This window comes from Sphaerodactylus townsendi, linkage group LG05, assembly GCF_021028975.2.
Source record: "Sphaerodactylus townsendi isolate TG3544 linkage group LG05, MPM_Stown_v2.3, whole genome shotgun sequence".
Classification (NCBI taxonomy): domain Eukaryota; kingdom Metazoa; phylum Chordata; class Lepidosauria; order Squamata; family Sphaerodactylidae; genus Sphaerodactylus; species Sphaerodactylus townsendi.
In genome coordinates, this window is record NC_059429.1 from 117,291,245 (window position 1) to 117,309,064 (window position 17,820).

A 17,820-nucleotide genomic window follows, 5' to 3' on the forward strand; every position below is an offset into this window, starting at 1 on the left:
TATATAATACACCCAAATATTCTGATAGGAAATGATAAATAAGCCTTTTTGTTCCGACTGAGGATCACAAAGAGATGCTATATGCTGAGGCATCCTTCATTTATTTTGATAAGCGGGGTTGCTGCATTAGGAATCTGCAATGGTAGCGCGAATAATGGACACTTTGGTGGTTTAACCCTATTATATTCAATGACTGTTTGCCACCCTGACTCAAGAGTTAAGATGGGTTTTGTACGCCAGGGCTAATTTATCTTTTTCTGTTGCGTTCCAAAAAAGGGAAAGAGGAGGGGGGGGGGGGAGGAGGACAAAAAATGAGAAGAATCTGCAACCAGGAACTAAAACAATGAGCCAGGTTAGGAATTGTCTTTAGATAGCTAATGCAGGTAGACATTTTCAAGAGAAAGCAAGAAGAAGTGGTCATTATCCATTATCTGCATGAAATATTTTAAAGAAAGAAAGCTGGCTTTTGCCAAAAAAGAGTATAACAAAAGAAGTTTAGAGTTCTTTTCAGGAAACAAAGGAATGGATATTACTTCCAAGCACTGTAAGATTGCTTTCAAGGCAGTGGATATTTTAAGGGAAATTGGGCTACGCGAATGAAGCAGAAACGTGGATGGTTTTCCATGGATTTGCACTGTTATTTCGGACAGTGCTTCACTGTCCCTTTTCTGGTCCCAACTTAAATTTTCCAGACTTGGAAAGAGGCCTGCACTTGAAGAAATCTTGCTATAGGTGGAAAGAGAGAATATATCTTGCTGAAAATAGCATTCAGTGGTAAAAAAGCTGACCGCAAAAAGAAATAACCAAAGGAAAAAAAGGTGCATTTAAAATACAGATGAAGGGGGGAAGTGGTCTTACTCATTACAGTTCCAAAATGAAAGAGCATACATTCAGCCTACAAACCATTTCAAGTGAACATTTCAAGTGAAGTTTTATGCAGATTAATAGTCTTGCCCAATGACCTATTTTGCCACGACAAGCAGCTCAGACCTGTACAGTCTGTGTGCTATAGAAGTTAGGGTGTCGAATTAGGATCTGGGAGGCCTAGGTTTGGATCCTCTTTCTGACATGACAGTTCACTGGTTGATTTTGAACCAGTCACTTTTATCTCAGCCTAATTTACCTCATGGGTAATTGATGACAATAAATGAAGGATGGGAAAATTGTATTTTAAGTCATGTTAGGTCCCCATGGATGAGTAAAGCAGGATATCACTATATTTAATTTCTCAGCATGGCCAAAACTGTGGATACTTAAATCCAGAGCTTGGGCCATGGACAGACAAGATGGTTTGCAATACTGAAGGTCTCCTTGTCTATTAAAAAAGTTGCCCAGTGAGCACAGCTGTGCTGGAAATATGCAGGACAGAGCTGTGTTCCTTTCTGAGAAATGTGTGCACAAGGTCTTCTGGGAAGTGTAGTTCCCACTAGGCTACTTTTTCAGTCGGATGCAGGGGGTGCCACGGGAGGGCCGAGGCCCAGTCACTTCTGGGGTCGATTCCCCACTTGCGGAATCGACCAAGGTTCAACCTGGTCCATGAAAGTACTGACCTAGGTCGATTCCACAGCAGCCGTGCTCAGAGGGCGGGATCACCTCAGTGCCTCTTCTCCTCAGAAGAGGCAGCAGTGTCAGAATTAGCCATGATGTCTGCTCTACTCAGCTATCAGATCAAAATGGCATCCATCCCTCAAGAATGACAAACGTTTTTAACATGCCACCAGAAAGGAGGGAAGGAGTATAATTGATTGGCTACGCAGGAAAAATGTTGCAACTTGAAAGTAAACCGGGGGCCATGCGTAATCACCTGCAGTTCTTCCTCCCAGCCTGAACGTGCTAATGGGCTGCCATGCGGAGAGGAACAGAGATGGAAATTTCCCAGTATGTATGATCCTGGTTTCCCCCCGCAATGTTTTGGCCATGGGGAAAATGCCCCAGCCCACTTACATGGCAGAAGGTGGATTCAAAACTGGGTCTCCAAGATCCAGCACACTAACTGATACACCACATTAAAAAATGTAAAGTTTCCCCTTCAGTCATGTTCGACCCTGGGGTACCACTGCAAGCAGTGATTTCATAGGCAAGCCGTTTTTGTGGGGTAGTTTGCTATTGCTTTCCCCGGCTATTCTTCACCCCCTAGCTGTGTGCTAGGTACTCATTTACCGACCAAGGAATGGATGGATGGTTGAGTTGACCATGAGCCAGCTGCCAGGATATCTGACCCACAGGGGGCTCAAACTCCTGACCATGTGAGTGGCAGTGCAAGCACTTAACCACTACTCTACACGGCTCATCACACCACATTAGCTTATTTCTATCTCTGGATCATCCTTGCTTGATCCAGAAACCTCTGTGCAATAACCTGATTGCACCCAATGCCCCTAATTTATGATTTAAGTATTGCCACCAATCTGTGTGACATATGTAGATTTTAAAAAAAATGTATACCACCATAACAGAACCTCTTCCGCTAATCAAGCATTTCAATGAATTAATCTTCTGCATTTCAATTTATATGAAGATTTACATTTGACGAAAACCGTCTTAAGGAAATCACCAGCCCCATACACCTTCATTAAACATCCCCAGCTGTCTGTCTGCATTTCAAGGACATGACTGTCTTATGTAAAGTGTCCAAAAAAAATGAAACTATTTAGGGAAAGTGAGAGGTTTAAAATATATAATATTGAGCAATAACGTTGTTAAAACATTACTCCAGTGGACTTCACCAGCTCTTGCGTGCATTTGGGATGATGCTTCCCAGTTGGCTGCCCCCCCCCCCCTTTTTGAGATTGTCTATGTTTATACTGCTGACAAGCAGTCTGTTCCCCCCCGCCTCAAAAAAAGGACTTCACAGCATGAGTTCCTCTTCTGTAAAGGTTATAGTAAACATGTCAAAGCTTAATTAAGCAGAAAATTTTATTTGTGGGGTGGGGGCTGATACATTTGCGTCTACCTGTTGGTCTATTGGCGAGAACAAAGACTTTCACGAGGAAAATGCATTGTAGTGGTAAGAATGAGGCTACGTTTGGTGGTGGTACGTTTGGTGTTTGGTATGTGGATCGGAGCCTGCAGAGCTGGGCTGCCTTCAGCAAACGGTGGCGGGGAGAATCCCTTCAGCTGCACACAAAACGTGCAGCACAAGCTGAGACTGAAACTGACCAGAGAGCAAAACGGTCAGATGGGAAACAGCCTCTTTCCCACTCTGACCACTTTGCTGTCTGGAAAGCACCAAGAAGCCACCTCTTTTTCAGTCATCTCCAGGACATCTTATTTTCGGTGTGTGAAGTGAAAAGAGGCAGTCGCCTCTTTTGAAGAGGTATCATAAGCATCTTTTTTTGTGCTGTGCAGAATGGACCCCTGTTAGTTTGCTCTCAGATCACTCAGTAAAATCCCAGGCTGTTTCCGCACAGCCAAAGGAGAGAGCCTGCATCGGCATTGATCATGCCAATGCAGGCTCTGGGGCCGCTCGCACAAACGGCCCCATGGGATGCGCAGCTGTTGGAGCAGGCTCCACACAGCTGCGTATTCCCCTTCCCAGCCCCAAATGCCTCCTTAGCTCCTGCTGGCAGCCGTCGCTCTACTGTCACTCTGAGGAGGCCAGGGGACACGCCCCCATGGCCAGAGCGACGGCTGCAGCTATGGAGGCCAGCGGGTGTGTCTCCTGGCCTCCTCGGAGCAACAGCAGAGCGACGGCTGCCAGCAGGAGGTAAGGAGGCATTTGGGGCCAGGCAGGGGAATACGCTGGCTTCCACCCACTGCCGTTTGCATGGCAGCGGATGGAAGCCAGTGTTTGCAGGAAAACTCGCTCCCCAAGCGAGTTTTGAAAACACCGTTTTGGCGGGCACAGAGCACTGCTGCATTGATTTGGCAGCGGCACCTGTGCGAAGGGTCCCCGCCAAAACGGTGTTTTACCGGGCTGAAGATGCTGCTTTCAGCCCGTGCAGAAACTGCCCCTGCCATTGTGACTAAAACATTTGCATAGTTCTGAACCGCATCCACAATGGCTGCCAAGCTGGATGATTATCTTGGGTGTAATTCTCAACCTTCCAATCTACCAATTGATATGTAGCCTTATCACCACAGAGCAACCACAAGAGCAATGCCTCCCATGTTATGTCAGCGGTCCATTCTGCACAACGCAAATAAAATTTTTACAGGCAGGAAATAAAACGTTTCCTCCATGGCATTCTGCAATGTTTTTTTAGCCCAAAGTGTTTTAATTCCAGCCTGGAAACATTTTATTTGCATGCTGTTCCCTAGTGGTTCTTTTGTGAAAACGTTTTGCAAACATTGTCACTTGCTGTATGATCTCTTTAAGATGTTTTCCACGCCACCCAGACTTCTTTGGTGTCATTTTCTGGGCTCGTGCCAGCCATCTGTCATTGTATGTTCTTCGGGGGGGGGGTCTTTGTATCTACGAAGACAGAATCCCTTGAGAATTGCAGCACGGGGCTTTGAAGCTTCGTACCATCAGATCCATGGAGTTTTTGAAAAGAAATGGAATGACCACAAAATGGTGGCCAGGAACCATTTTGAGGGGATGAGTGCAGACAAATGGGGGAGGGGGTTCAGGGGCTTGTGCAGATATGGCCAGATATGGCCATGAGGGGATGCCAACCTCAAAGTGGGAGCTGGGCTTTCCCCAAAATTGCAGCTTACCTGCCAATTACAGACATCAGTTGTCCTGGGGGGAAATGGATTCTTTGTTAGGTAGACTTTATGATACTGCACCCTGCTAAAGTCCTGTCCCCCCTCCGCTCCATCACCAAATCTCCCTGAGATTCCAATCTGCAGCTGGCAACTCTATCATTAGCGCTTAGACTGGATCTCCAGTGCTAAGACTGGAAAATCTTTTTGTCAGTAGCAGAACCAGGTTAGACAGACCAATACAAGTATTTACTCAATATAAGTATTCATTTATTTATTTTATGATATTTACACCCTGTCTCATACTAGCATCTCTAGGTGGCTTACAAAACAGGTGCCTATAAAAAGCATTCAACTTTCAGATTTCAATGTAGGTCTCTAAGGATTCTCCATCTGAGCCTACTCTTCAGCATAAGATCTTTCTGTTATTCAAATACTGTATCTATTGGATGTTCTGAAGATCATTGGTGTAATCAAGACTGCAATAATACAATAAGTTCCTGAATGGCCCCTTCCACACATGCAGAATAATGCACTTTCAATCTACTTTCAATGCACTTTGTAGCTGGATTTTACTGTGCGAAATAGCAAAATCCACTTGCAAACAGTTGTAAAAGTGGATTGAAAGTTCATTATTCTGGATATGCGGAAGGGGCTAATGTGGGGCAGGGATTTCCAAGTTGTTGTTCCTGTGCATTGATTTCAAAGTTTGTTCCTTCTTTGCAAGAATATCATTGAGCCATAATATAAATATTTTCGGGGGGGGGGGGGTTGTAGCTTTGATACTACAGGATTAAGAAAAATACTGATGAGCTAATCTATACAGTGGTAGAGAAAATAGCTTTCCTGTTATTCAATTTACATTTTCAAAGCATTCTTATTAGGATTAGTGGTTCCTTGAGCTAAAGGGAGTCTTGTGTTCTCAAGATGTTCTGTATGTGGTGTGCACTTAGAACATTGGTAGGGCTTCTCATGAGTAAGCCATCAGTATTTCGTGTATTGTCGAAGGCTTTCACTGCTGGAATCACTTGGGTGCTGTGTGGTTTCCGGGCTGTATGGCCGTGTTCTAGCAGCATTCTCTCCTGACATTTCGCCTGCATCTGTGGCTGGCATCTTCAGAGGATCTGATGTTGGGAAAGCAAGTGGAGTATATATATCTGTTGGAGTGTCCAGGGTGGGTGAAGAAATATTGTCTGTGAGTAACAAAGAAGGCAACCAGGTCAATAGTTGAGGGCATCTGAATAGAAGTATGAGTAACAATGAAGTCTATAGCATGGGAGTAACAATGGAGATAGCAAGGTCACTGGTGGGAGCATCTGAATAGAAGTATCCTGGCCTTTGTTTCCTTTGTCTATGGTCATCAGTATTTCATTTTGTAGCCTGTTTGTGAGCATCCTGAAATGCTTTGATCCAACAGCATCCCATTCTCGGACCTGCATTGTCTGCAGAAGCAAGAAAATTAGGGCAAGATGTTTCACTCCTTTGCCGGTTGTCATTTTCTGGAGTTGGATAATATCCATTTGATCACATCATTTTAATGGGACTTAAAATGGTCTCACAGATTAATTTTATCACTATTCTATTAAGGGATGGTTAGCACTTCCCCGTTGCGACAGGAAAATTATTAACTCGGAATCTCTAGAAGTTACAAAGAATTATGATCGTCTGCCAACAAAAAAACCTGGCCAGCCTCACCAGCTTTTTCACATCTTGTGCTAACAGTCTATAAAGTAGAAGGTTAAAGTGAAATCCTGTAGGGAAAGCAAATGCCAGAGAAATGAATGTGTAAAAACACTTCTCTATGTTGATATTTTACATATTGATATTCTTTTTCAGGTTACACCCAAGAAGAGGACCTGAAAGACGATGAAGACATCAAAGAGGAAGAAGAGGATGACGATGAGAGCAATTCGACCACTCATCTTCAGGGCAGCAATGACACTGGTACGGATGAAGAACATGACGTGGGCCCCGATCCAAAAGGAAACTTTAGCTACCAGAATTCTCCAGTAAGTCATGTCTCCAACCAAGACGCTGAGAACGAATCGCTGCTGAGTGACGCTAGTGACCAAGTGGCAGACATCAAAAGCCTTTCCTCTAGAGAGACACAGGACCCCAAAGCCAACGCCCAGCCCAAACTTCCCAACGAAGCACATAGCTGCATGGATAAAATGACGGCGGTTTATGCCAACATCCTTTCAGACTCTTATTGGACAGGCTTAGGGTTAGGACTCAAGCTGTCCAATTCGGAGAAGAGAGGCTGTGACCACAGAAATGGAGCGAGCAAAAGTGAGTTTGACTGGCATCAGGATGCCTTGAGCAAAAGCCTGCAGCAAAGTTTACCCACCAGGCCTGTCTCAAAACCAAATCTCTTCAGCTCTGTGCAGCTCTACAGACAGAGCAGCAAAATGTGCGGGACTGTCTTCACGGGCGCCAGTCGGTTCAGGTGCCGGCAGTGCAGTGCTGCCTACGATACCTTGGTGGAGCTCACAGTACATATGAACGACAGCGGCCATTACCAAGATGACAACCATAAAAAAGACAAGCACAGGCCTACGAGCTACTCCAAGCCCCGAAAAAGGGCCTTCCAGGACATGGATAAAGAAGATGCCCAGAAAGTTTTAAAATGCATGTTCTGTGGTGACTCCTTTGATTCCCTTCAAGATCTAAGTGTTCATATGATCAAAACAAAACACTACCAAAAAGTGCCTTTGAAGGAGCCAGTCCCTACCATTTCTTCCAAAATGGTGACTCCCACAAAGAAACGTGTCTTCGATGTGAACAGGCCTTGCTCCCCAGACTCTACCACCGGGTCGTTTGCAGATACTTTTTCTTCTCAGAAGAACGCCAACCTGCAGTTGTCATCTAACAATCGCTATGGTTATCAGAATGGTGCCAGTTACACATGGCAGTTTGAAGCCTGCAAATCACAGATTCTGAAGTGTATGGAATGCGGGAGCTCCCATGATACCTTGCAGCAGCTCACAACGCACATGATGGTCACGGGACACTTCCTGAAAGTCACAAGCTCAGCCTCGAAGAAAGGGAAACAGCTTGTTTTGGATCCCCTGGCTGTGGAGAAAATGCAGTCGCTCTCCGAGGCACCAGCTAGTGACGCCCCGCTTTCAAAACCTTCCAGCAACACAGCTACAGAACCTGCAATCCCTGCTTCAGAGCTGAAAAAAGAAAGAAAGCAAAATAAACCAGAGGAGGCAAACAAAGATGAGAAAGTAGTAAAGAATGAAGACTACGAAGACACTCTTCAGAAACCAATGGATCCTACAATGAAGTACCAATATCTTAGAGAGGAAGACTTAGAAGATGCTTCAAAAGGCGGTGGAGACATTTTGAAGTCTTTAGAAAATACAGTCACCACAGCAATCAATAAAGCTCAAAATGGAGCACCCAGTTGGAGCGCATATCCTAGCATCCATGCAGCTTATCAGCTCTCTGAAGGAACCAAACCTTCCTTACCTGTAGGGTCCCAAGTTCTCCAAGTCAGGCCAACTGTTACAAATAAACTGAGGCCTATTGCTCCCAAGTGGAAAATGATGCCTTTGATTCCTGTCTCACCTAACATGGGCCAAGGCACTCAAGTGAAGAAAGAAGCAGATGCCAAAAAGGAAGGACAAAAGGACTATGTTAAAGAGGGAAAAAAAGTAGACACCACCCCAAACAGTCATAATGAAGGAGAATCTCCCCCTCAAGTTGAAGCATGCATAGAACCCAAAAGGGCCGATCCAAGTCCCTTGAAGGAGGAGGTCACAGCAATAGAAGATGAGGAGAAAGAAAAATCAAAAACAATGGAGCCAACAACGTTGTCTCTCAGCAATGGGTGTGCTACACCTAACCACTCCTCTGACTTGCCTTGTTTAAACCCACTGAGCGCCCTGCAATCTGTGCTGAACAACCACTTGGGTAAAGCAAACGAGCCCTTGAGACCTCAGTCCAATTCCAGCCCCACTTCAAGTTCCATCTCTGTGTTCCATAAACCTAATTTAAACATAATGGAGAAGTCGGTTTTGTCTCCCACCCCAACGCCGTCCAAATCTGCAAGGGTTACATCCAGGCGCTACATGTTTAACAACAATGACCAGCCAATAGATTTGACCAAATCTAAAAGCAAGAAAGAATCATCTTCTCAAGCACAATCTTGTACCTCCCCATCTCAGAAGCATGCACTATCTGACATTGCAGACATGGTCAAAGTTCTCCCCAAAGCTACGACACCAAAACCTGCTTCCTCATCTAGGATCCCACCAATGAAACTGGAAATGGATGTCCGACGTTTCGAAGATGTCTCAACAGAAGTCTCCACTTTACACAAAAGAAAGGGAAGGCAGTCCAACTGGAATCCTCAGCACCTCCTCATCTTGCAAGCTCAGTTTGCTTCCAGTCTCTTCCAGACATCTGAAGGTAAATATTTATTGTCCGATTTGGGCCCTCAAGAACGTATGCAGATCTCCAAATTTACTGGACTGTCCATGACTACCATCAGCCACTGGCTGGCCAACGTCAAGTACCAGCTCAGAAAAACTGGAGGGACAAAGTTTTTGAAAAACATGGATAAAGGGCACCCCATCTTTTATTGCAGCGACTGTGCATCTCAGTTTAGAACCCCATCGATGTACATCGGCCATTTAGAATCCCATCTAGGGTTCCAAATGAAAGACATGAACAAGTTGGCTGCGGAGCAGCAAACCAAGGTAGAGCAAGAAATCTCCAGAGTTTCAGTGCAGAGATCTCCTGAGACAATAGCTGGGGAAGAGGACACAGACTCTAAGTTCAAATGTAAGTTGTGCTCTCGGACATTTGTGAGCAAACACGCAGTAAAACTCCATCTAAGCAAAACACACAGCAAGTCACCAGAACACCATTCACAGTTTGTAGCAGAAGTGGATGAAGAATAACTCCTGAGGTATGCATGCCTTAACTGCACAGCGGGTTTCAATGTTATGCTTGTCACAGAGGGCTCCTAAAGCACTTCTGCTTTCTAAAAAAATATAATATGGGTCAAAGTTGCCAACTTCCTTTCAGGCAAAGGCACCTCAGTCTACGACAGCAGCAGGGAGGGGAGGAATGAGTGCGTCTTCTCCCATAGCTCCATTTCCGTGATACACTTTTGAGCATTTCAAATGATTAGTCTGCTATTAAAGGGGCAGGGACCTCTGCTGAGAAAAGATTTGGCAACCTTGCTGGCTGTCAGTTCCATGATCCTGCCTAGTTAACCCCACCCATTAATCTTGCATTTGAAAAGCAAAGTATGGAGGACACTTCACTCTAATGGCTTCTATTGAAACTGCTATCTGCTTGTAATATTTTAAGCATCTCTGTCACCCTTTTCTCCCTAGTCGGCACATGCGAGCAGGAGGTGGAGCAAGCGCGTTGGACAAGGGTTCTGTGTATTTCCAGTGTCCAGTTTCAGACATGAGATTTCTCGATTTCATTATGATTCCCTTAAATATGCTACCTTAAAAGCATTTCTGACTTCATTGCCTACTGCTGAGAGTGCATCAGATATGTTTTAAAGAACACTATCGTCACCACACTAACAAATCGCACACCTCTTACCTTATTTTGAGAAAATGGTATGGGAAAGGTCTGTCACGTTGTAGGAGTACATATTTTGCATGTTCAAGATGACGGCATTCCCTAGCTGAAGGATTCCAGGTACTAGAACTGGGAAAGGCTGAATGGAATTCCAACTGAGGGCAGGTGCCACTTAAGGTAAACAGCTCCAGGTTGTATGGGCAAAAGGTCTTAGGCCCACTCCGCACAAGCCAACAACACTAGTGCAGGGCTGGTAAAAACACCGTTTGGGGGAAGAACTTTGCACGGCTGCTGCCCCTGAAACAAGGCAGCACCATGCTTTCCCCCGCAACCAGTGTTTCCTTAAAAAACACTGATTTGCACCCGGTGCCAAGTGAACGGCACCGAGTGGGAGGTGCTGCTTTTAGGCGCATTCTTTTTTTTAAAAAAAAAGTACCTTTGCTCCCTGTGCAGCTCCGCAGGGATGAGGAGACACACCGTGGTCGCCGGGGCATGTTTCCGCGTCCCTGCAGAGCTGCGCAGGGAGAGAAGGTACTTTTTTAAAAAAGGATGTGCCTCCATGTGGAGGTGCCTCTGTGGGCCCTGGCAGCCCCGGGGCTGCACCGGAATAGTTTATCCCAGTGTGCAGCCAATTTCACTGGCTCGTGCCAAGTGGGTTCCTCAGAGTCCATGGTAAATCATATCTAATGAAGGGTATTCCCATCAGCTCAATGGGACTTCTAGCTCCCTCCTCCAGCTGCAGAGTCCGAAGGACTCTCTGAAGTACTATCCCAGGGGTTCTGGGACTTTTCCAGGGATACAGCAGGAAGTGGGGGGAGAGTTCAGAGACCAGAACTCAACAAATAAGGACCTCTCTCTTTAAGCTTGATATTTATTATGGTAACCAAGCCGGTATAAGCAGTTTTGCATGTGCATAGGACATGGAAGAGTGGGGTCTGGTCTCTTTCGAAAGGGAACTCTCTTTGGGAGTGGGTCCCTTGTGCATCTTAAAATAGAAGCAAACCCCTGTTTAAGAATGTTACTCAAATAAAGCTATTACAAGGGGTGGAGAGTGAGGTGAAATGAAGAACCCTGAACTAAAGAAGATACTTGGAGCACCAGACAAGTATCAGCAGTGGGTTGGAGGGTAGTACATGCAAAAAAAGCAACTCACTTTTATTAATATCCCAAAGGTGAAAAGAGAAGAGGGAACATGAGGATGCTTTTTCTTTTCTTTTTCTTTTTGATAAATGTGTTTAAGGAGTTGTTTAATGCCTCGTGCCTTTGAAAATGAAACAGCTCTTAAAAGACAGTTACAAAATATAAAATAAAAAGAAGAAAAATAATTCCAATAAACACACTTGGATTACATTTCTCTTTGTATCTCTGGGAACCATCCAAAAGGGGGAGGCATACATTCTCCCCACCTCTGTACAAAGCCCAGAATCTCTGGAAGAGGAATTCTGGAAGCCACATACTTTCACCTGCATCTTTAGAACATTCAAAGTGGCTTTACTTAAGTTTCAGTGTCTAAATTTATGCCACACTTACAGCACACCTAAAGCCAACCCTCTAGAGCTAATAGAGAGTCAAGGAACCTTTAAAAGGAGCATATTCATATACGTGATGCCTAGTCTCTGCAAGGTAATTGTCCACTAGATATTTTGTCACCTACATTCATATTTTAGGAAATCCACCCCCCGCCCTCTGGCCAAATGACTCCAGTATATAGGGATTCTTTATTGGTCAAAAGCCCCGAACATTCCTAATCTGCAAAATGTGAAGTCTCTATAACTGAACTGTAAAACAGACCAAGCTACATGGAAAACATGTATGTTACAGTCATTGGTTATTTAGTGATTTTATCTGGCCTCAAAGAATGATTTGTGGAATTTCTTTGTTAAGCATATAAAAAATAACAAATTCACTGTCCCATTATAAAAATATAAAAGTTGTGATCTTTGCTTTTTTTTTACAAATTTTGGCATCCTGTGCATCATTATTTACTGTATTTGCCCAAAAGAAAGACTAGGTTCCTGCCCTCAGGTGTACCATCAAAAAGAGAGTACTCGTCTTACATTCTTATACAAGCATGGTGACAAGTAATGAACCTTTTTAGGGTAGTCATCTTACGCTTGTGGAATCATCTTCCTTTCAGGTAAACATTGTACTTTAAACAGTTTACATTCCATAGTTTCCAGACACATTTACCAAAGCGGCATTCCTTCCCCATATATAATTTGAAGTCTCATATTATTGTGCTACTTTTTTTGGTGTGAAGCCTTGAACTGTTCACGCATTTGCATTTCCCACTGCTCAGAATTATACACACCAAGCATTTCCTGCCTTTCCTTTTGATTGCTTTGATCACTCATGGCCTCAGTTGTATGGTCTCTCACATTCATTGTGACCTCCATTCTTTCCAACTGAACAAACATCCGAGTCTTGGGCAAATAATGGTTTGAAGTGTGTGGCAAGGAGAGCAAAAGCCAGAATCACACTCTGCTGTACAACCAACACAACCAGATGTAAGCCTGACCTGCTTGAAGTGATGAGGGGTTGCCAGTAGGGGTGCAGTCGCCTTCCTCTCCTCTTCTTTCAGGAAGAAGAGAAGGGAACAGTCAGGGGCTGAGAGAATACAGTAGAGATGGGTTGTAGTATTTCGGTCACAATTCCCCACAAAAGTGCTGGGGCTCCTCCCCATTGCTTCTGGAAGGGTTTGTCTCCCATCCCACAGAACAGAGATCAGAGAAATTATGGTGACTTCTCTCCAGTACAAAGAACAAAGGGATACAAACCCAAAGAGGAGTTTCCCAGATCATATAAAGGAGAGGCATAATGAGAAATAATAAACACTTTATCTCCCCGCGAACCTGGCTTTTGTAAAATAAATTTCATTCATTCATTCATTATTTTATATTGAACTTTTACTTCACCCTTTCCCAACCGGTGTTGGGTCTGGGTGTCTCTCATTATGAAAACAGTCAAGTTTGTGTAGTTTAAAACCATATAATATATCCCTGGTGCACTAATATTATCTCATTCACTGCCCAGTGACTGGTCAAGGAAGGACAAACATAATACAGGCCACTACATTAATACATTACATTACAATAAAGATAAGCAGGAAGAGGATAGGGAGGCTGGCAGTTATATAACTGTTGCTGCTTCAACCATAGGCCTGTCCACCACTGATGATGAATGGAGAATCTTCCTTTTGAAACCCAAAGTCAACAATGAAGGACATACACTCAGCAAGACTGGGTGAATATTCTGCAGATAATATATAGGGTATAGGGCAGTGGTGGCAAACCTTTGGCACTCCAGATGTTATGGACTACAATTCCCATCAGCCCCTGCTGATGGCCAATTGGCCATGCTGGCAGGGGCTGATGGGAATTGTAGTCCATAACATCTGGAGTGCCAAAGGTTCGCCACCACGGCTACAGGGTATACAGTGGGGAAATGGACAGTGCAAGGAAAAGTTGAAGGCAGAAGGAAAAGAGGAAGACCTAACCTGGAGTGGATCGACTTAAAAAAGGAAGCTGTGGCCTTAATTTGCAAGACCTGAGCAAAGCTGTTAATGACAGGATGTTTTGGAGGTCATGCATTCATAGGGTTGCTGTGAATGTATGATGCTTACAAATGCGCACATACAATAGAGGTTGGTCTTATCTAAGATGCGTGGAATGGTATTCACACCAATAAATTTACCGCATATCCCCCTCCTACTGCAGCCTGCTGTGCTACCAAAAACCATGCTTCTTAGGGTCAACGGATGTAATGGTTGCTCATCATCCCTTAACAGAGTTGTTTTTTCCCCTCCATTTTATGCATGCAATCTTAGACTAATTGTGGGAGTGGTCAGCCCAACATTTCTTTGTATTACAGCTGCTAGGTAGGCTCTGTGGTGCATTAAAAACCCAGGCTCACATGTAGAGTTCTTGTACTTGGGGGTTCCTCCTTCATTCCTATGGAACTTTCTAGAGTGCCTAGAAGTCAGCTTTGGCCAGCAAAATAAGCAGAAAAATCTTTGTAGCCATCAAAATTCCTTGCCTTAAAGGAGAAGCCACACAAAGGCAACCACTACGAATAAGTGAATTTGTGTGCTCGAGCTTTGCCTATTCCTTTTATCTCCCTGCCTTTCTTCCTAAATCTCCTGAAATGAAATGCCTGACTTGGTTACTGCAAGTCATGGACATCTCTGATCTGTGTGTTTGAGCTTTCTGTGGTTTTGTACAACAGCTACCATGAAACAGCAGTGAAAGTGCATTGGCTTTGAGGGTGCTTTTAACATAATATCTCCAACAATACCACAATAGAAAGTGTGGGGGGGAAGATACAAACCAGGAAGCATTAAAGAGTCACTTCCTGGGGAGGGGTTTACAAACCACCATAATGGTCTTCGAATGTGATGTCTCTGTGCTGATTGGGCATGATTCACAGTGAAGGCCCTGAGGAGGGTTGGGCTGGGGCGGACTCTGGGGAAATTTGAGCTCTAGTTTGGCCCAGACACAAAACACAGATTGCCAGTTGATCAGGGAGGAAAAGGACAGCCTTTAACCGCAGAAATCAGCCGGGCAAAAACTTCTCTACAGTACAGTAGACTCTTGTTATGTGTGGAGAATCTATTTCAGGGATCACTGTGAATGGTGAAATATATGAATATCAAGAGGTGAGGGACTCCGTTGCTGCCTCCCAGCAGTAACACAAACCACATTTCCTGTAAAATGATGATGTAAATGTTTGCAATGATTAAATGAACACACACACCCCAAAATGAGGGGAGAATTCCAAGTCTGTGTTATTCGAGACAAAGGATTTTTTTAAAAAAAATGATATAGTGAAAAAACAGGCTGGTACAGTAATACCAATCAAGTGGTAACTAACTAGCATTTTATTCCTCTTCTGCTTATCACCTTTTCCCCTACTTTCCCATATTCTACATCACTTGCTTCCATTTTGGAGTGGAAGAATGTGGCCAAGGTGCAGACCACCAATAAGTGAAGAAATTGCACGACACAAAAATGGCAAGGGTCTTGTATGTGGTGGATGGGCAGCATCAGGTGCTAAAAGGAAGCTACTATTAAAGATGGTGGTCCTTATGAGGAGAGAAAGGCGGAGCATAAATTATGTAAAATAATAAAGGTACAAAAGCAGAATCTCGGAAGAAAACCGCTATAACTGGAATAAGTAAATGGGAATCACCGTAGCCGCTCTTCCCATTGGCATAATGGCAGAGTCCAGAACTATAAATGTGTTTTCATTTTTACTGACTCTGGGACGGTTAAGTGGAATGATTATAGTTGGGTGTAGTGCGGCTGAGAAGATCCAAATGATCTAATTTCGGCTGCACAAGGGTCCCTTTAGTAGAAAAGGTAATGATGCTGTCTTTGGATACTTATGCAGTGTTGTGAGTCATTAAAAAGCTAATAAAAAAAAGCCATGAAAACACACTCAAAGTGAACTCATTATTTTAAAGAGCTGATTTCCGGACATGCAATTAGCTGTAATTGCTACAACCAGAGCATTTTCATATTCAAAAGATCTCTTAGTTCTCTCCCGAGGATTCCTCCGCTTGTACTTCTCTATTATCATTCCACAATTTAAAAAAATTCCAGAAGTAAAAGAAGTGAAGACCTAAAAATGGGAGGGTTTGAGGGAGAAAAAAAGTTTTATAGCCTTTTTTCCCCTCTAGCGAGATTTAAAAAAAAAATATCGCACACAATGTTGATGTTTGCAAGTTTTCTGCATATGAAATATATAGAGACAAACAAACAATTTTGGGTGCTGGCCAGAAAAAAGCATCTGCTCAAATAGATGAAAATACCCCATTTTAAAGGCCTTCTAGCTTAGGGCTTAAGAAACACTTGAGACTGCAGTGTTATGTCTTTATAAAGACACTTAGGATAGCAGTCTCTAACATATAAAACAAGCAGTCAGTCCAGATCCAGAACTTACATTCTTTATCATTTAGTAGAAAGCAATGCAAAATTTGATAAAACTGAAAGCACAAACATGGGATTTCTTTCTTTTTTTTCTCTTTTAATGTCCTCTCTACAATTAAACAATTGGCAAAATTTTCCTTAGTGTAACTTTAGTAGTCAAACAGCTGCCACTAATGTTTTGGTACCCCAAACTTCAGAGTTAGTTACCTGTATAATTTATACATTCGCGTATGCTGTATCTTAGCATCTTGGAAAGAATCGGGATTGAAATGGCATTGAGAGCACCAGTGGTTGGTTATGTGGGACTGTAGTTTTAGTTTGTATGCACTGCAACACAAGTTGTGTGAATTGATGAGCTGTTTTGAATAGCACTGTATAGATTTTATATATTTTTCTCTCTTTTTAAGCTCGAAAGCTTGACTGAATTCTTTAGAGCTGTGCTAAAAATAAAAGACTCCAAAGTTTGATATTGACATTTCCTTGAAAGTTGGAAGTAAATCCTATGCAGAACAAAACTTTATACGCATTTTTGATTTTAAAAAACCCACAATTGATTACCTGCACAGACGTCGTATAGTAAAATTAAGTTATTCTTGCATTAAGGAGTTACTAAACAGATGCTAACAAAAATACTAATAGGAAACCTCAAATGTTTGGTATCTACAATCATTATAGAATGCTGATAAATATTTAGAAATTGCAATTAAGCATTAGGGATATCGTGATATTTGAAATGTAAAATATTTATCTATTCTACACACTAAAATATATATTCTTGAAAAGCTAGACAAATTTCTGAACTTAGAGAGCAATCCTAAACAGGTGTACTCGATGGGGTTTGCTCCTAGGAAAGTGTTTTGGGATTACTCTGTTAATGTCAAAATCTTCTCAAAATAATCAGCTGTCAAATTTCTGTTTCTCTTCCTCCCAAATTCTATTGTCTTCTTTGAGCATCAAAGGACATTTACTATATTACAGAATAGTAATCTTGAATACATTTTTTAAAATAAATCTAATGTAGGCATGTATATTTTTCTCTTACACATTCCTCTTTCTTTCTCAGTTTATGTACATTTCACAGGTATTTGCATTTTGCATTATAATAGAACATTCTGTTGGATTTAAATCAGCCTTACAAAAAAGTCACTCCGTTGTAGGGTTCTCTTTTCTTTTCTTGCTGAATCTGGAAGATTTGGAATATCAGAGACATTACAAAGAGTTTCTTTCAGTGTTCATCTTTAAAGATATTTATTCTTTTCTAAATCGTCATTAATAGGCAAATTCTAGCTTCACCTTTGTAAGGCAAATACTATACCCTAGAAGGACCATTACCTGAACTTCTGTTTTTGTAAATTCACTGTGATCCCCTGCCCACACCTTGTAGCATAAAGACGAAGTCTGAGAGGGGAATATCAGTAATTAGGGAGTCGTGATCTGTCTGGTCCTCTCCTTGAAGCCTTTCCCCGTGCAAAATTACAAATAGCAAAAGTACAATAAAGTAATGTAACTCAATCCATCTGGTAACTATTTTTAGTCTTGTATTCCGTCGACTGTCTATATCGATCATAATTCCTGTTCAGTATGGTGAGTGATTGATTTCATACTTCAAAATGTAGCTGATGAGTATGATTCATGTTTCCGTGTATTCAGTGTGTGTGTGTGTGTGTGTGTGTGTGTGTGTGTGTGTGTGTGTGTG

General features: G+C 42.9%; 1 protein-coding gene across 2 annotated transcripts in view; it reads left to right on the top strand.

Moving 5' to 3' along the window:
• LOC125432877 (teashirt homolog 2-like) overlaps window positions 1-17,820 on the top strand; it is a 484,512-nt gene that overhangs the window by 189,295 nt on the left and 277,397 nt on the right. Inside the window, exon 2 of one of the 2 annotated variants that reach the window (XM_048496959.1) lies at window positions 6,484-9,565. In XM_048496959.1, the coding sequence (XP_048352916.1) occupies window positions 6,484-9,557 (3,074 nt within the window). In that variant the 3' untranslated portion in view covers window positions 9,558-9,565. Of the gene's footprint in view, window positions 1-6,483; window positions 10,797-17,820 lie in introns of those variants that run through there. The other variant, XM_048496958.1, reaches the window with a different exon arrangement.